Raw genomic sequence first — 2727 nt, 5'->3', positions numbered from 1 at the left:
CTGCTTATTAACCCATTCTTTTTTGTTTTTTTAATTTTTTTGAGACAGTCTCACTGTCGCCAGGCTGGAGTGCAGTGGCATGATCTTGGCTCACTGCAATCTCCGCCTCCTGGGTTCAAGCGAGTATCCTGCCTCAGCCTTCTGAGTAGATGGGATTACAGGAGCCCGCCACCACATCCAGCTAATTATTGTATTTTTAGTAGAGATGGGGTTTCACCATGTTGGCCAGGATGGTCTTGATCTCCTGACCTCATGATCTGCCTACCTCGGCCTCCCATAGTGCCAGGATTACAGGCGTGAGCCACCGCGCCCGGCCTGTTAAGGCATTCTAAAGCATTCTTCTTCCCTATCCAGCTTCTGCTTTTCCTCTTCTAACCCGTTACAGACAGGCATTTCCAAGATTTCGCCTTAGACCTTTTCTCTTTGTATATTAGTCCTTGTTAGCTATTGGGAAACATTTTAAGGCCCATTATTATTCAGAACCAGGCCAGCTTCAGGTGCTTTCCTTTTCTTCAGGAACAAAACAGAAACCTATTATACTTTCCTTTTTAGGAAATGCCGCCGGGCGCTGTGGCTCACGCCTGTAATCCCAGCACTTTGGGAGGCTGAGGCGGGCGGATCACCTGAGGTTGGGGAGTTCGCGACCAGCCTGACCAACATGGTGAAAACCCGTCTCTACTAAAAATACAAAATTAGCTGGGCGTGGTGGCACATGCCTGTCATCCCAGCTACTCGGGTGCCTGAGGCAGGAGAATCGTTTGAACCCAGAAGGCAGAGGTTGTGCCGAGCCGAGATCGTGCCATTGCACTCCAGCCTGGGGAACAAGAGTGAAACTCCGTCTCAAAAATAACAATAATAATAATAAATAGGTTTAAAAAAATGCCATACTTTCCCCTGGCCCAGGTTCTGTTCCCAACCGTGAAATGCAGTCTTCTCTGCGTCTGCCCTTTTGTGCTGTGCTCGAGGGGGAATCTTCTCACTTTACTGGTTTTACTAATAAACAGAAGTTACAAAGGTCCCCAAATCTTTCCAATGTTTTGGTTCCTGATCTATATGCAGATTCCTTTTTGCAGGAAAGTGCATGGGGCGCCACAACGGTGGGTGTTAGAAAGCTGGCTGGCTCAGAGGCCTCAGTGTGAGTAGCACTTGACAGGGTCTAGCTTTTGTGTTACAGGACCAAAGAAGCTGAATCATGTTCATTAGAAGCTGCTGCATAAAAACCAATATACCAGTGTATTAATTTGCAATGAAAAATACGACCGTCAAGGAAAACGGCTATTCATTTCATTTGGCCAGGGCGTTCTCTCCTTGTAGGAAAACTATACGGGAATTAAAATAATATTCAGAATTGTATTTATTGAGAAAAGGAACAGAATAAAAGGTCCAGTTTTATGATTCAAATATTTAATGGAATCACATTAAGCTTTAATAGAGAGATGAGACTATCTCTACTACTAGAACCAGATAGTTTTGTATACACACACTTCACTTTAGAAATATTCACTTCCCAGGGTTTTCTTGGCTCAATTCCTGAGTTAGATATATTATTTCTTTCAGTAAGGTTTGCTCTGGCCAGAGACGTTCATTTCTGGTTTGATCCACTCTGGATTGACCCATAATATAATTATTACAAGACAATCTTTATTTTCAAGAATTTGGAGAGTATCTGTTGAACCCCAATACCGCTCAGCATACACCTGCATACTAGACGCTGGCAGTTAAATCCTCACTTATTTCTACTTATTCGTGAGGGGGGAAAAAAGGAATGAGAAAAAAAGGAAAAGAAAATCATAAACAGCCCCCAATGCCAGGCAGCCTGGCACGCAGCACACGCCCTCAAATCTGGTGAAGGAATAAACGCAGTTTCCTACTCCTTTCGCCGAATGCAATTCAGAAAAGCATTACAGAGCACATCTCCTTCCAGGCTGGAAACGCTGCCAGAACGCAGCTCTAGCTTCGCCTCCGCCGGGGGACTCCGCCCTCTCCCCCAGCGCTCCAAGAGGAGATCGCAGGTCCGCGAGAAATGAAAACGTGTCTACTGGACCAGGTCTCCTGTTCATCTTATTTCCCCATCACTCACAGCACTCACTCCCCAGCTATTAAAACATCAAAGAAAATAAAGAAAGAAAGAAATGTGGGAAGAAGAAGACAGTAGGGTTAGAATGAGGGAGAAGGGCTTCAGCAAAACACAGTTGCATCGCTCAGCCCCGGAAACTCATCCCGTCATCCCCGCACTCTCTCTAGGGAATTGGGCCCCACTTCAGAGATCCAGAAACAAAAATTGTAGCGTGGAGATCGTTAGAGCCGAGTCTACTTCTTTCGCCGGTTGGGCCTCAGAGCCCCAAAGCCGCCCAGCTAGACTGCGCGACTGCACGGCGGACCAGCGCGCGCCCCCAGCTCGAGGCTTCCGGTGGACACCGGGAAACTGAGCGGATTGCCCGTCCAGACATCTGAGGTCGGCCGCACTCCGAACCGTGCCTACAGCCGGGTCCGCAGAGGGGGGCCGCTCCCCGCAGTCGCCCGGTCGGGTCGCGCCCGTCCTTTCTCAGAATGACCGCGTTCCTTCCGCCCAGAGAGGGCAAAGAGTCCCGCTCCCTCGTGTGCACCTCCCGCCCGCGCTCCGGAGCGCCCCCTAGGAAGAAAGCCCGCGCGGCAGCCACGCCTCGGTGGCGATTTTATTAGCACTCTGTTGGGGTGGCCCGGCTGCCGGCGAGCGGGGTTTCCCCG

The 2727-nt window shown here is 49.2% G+C and overlaps 1 protein-coding gene across 1 annotated transcript in view; it reads left to right on the top strand.

The window, feature by feature from the left end:
* Positions 1-2162: 2162 nt before the first annotated feature.
* RCOR3 (REST corepressor 3) overlaps positions 2163-2727 on the top strand; it is a 64107-nt gene continuing 63542 nt past the window's right edge. The window contains exon 1 of the mRNA XM_011975855.1: positions 2163-2410. Within this exon, the coding sequence (XP_011831245.1) occupies positions 2163-2410 (248 nt within the window). The remainder of the gene's footprint in view (positions 2411-2727) is intronic.

This window comes from Mandrillus leucophaeus, unplaced genomic scaffold, assembly GCF_000951045.1.
Source record: "Mandrillus leucophaeus isolate KB7577 unplaced genomic scaffold, Mleu.le_1.0 Scaffold159, whole genome shotgun sequence".
NCBI classification, from domain to species: domain Eukaryota; kingdom Metazoa; phylum Chordata; class Mammalia; order Primates; family Cercopithecidae; genus Mandrillus; species Mandrillus leucophaeus.
Note: the sequence above shows the minus strand (reverse complement) of the source record. Positions and strands in the feature narration are given on the sequence as shown.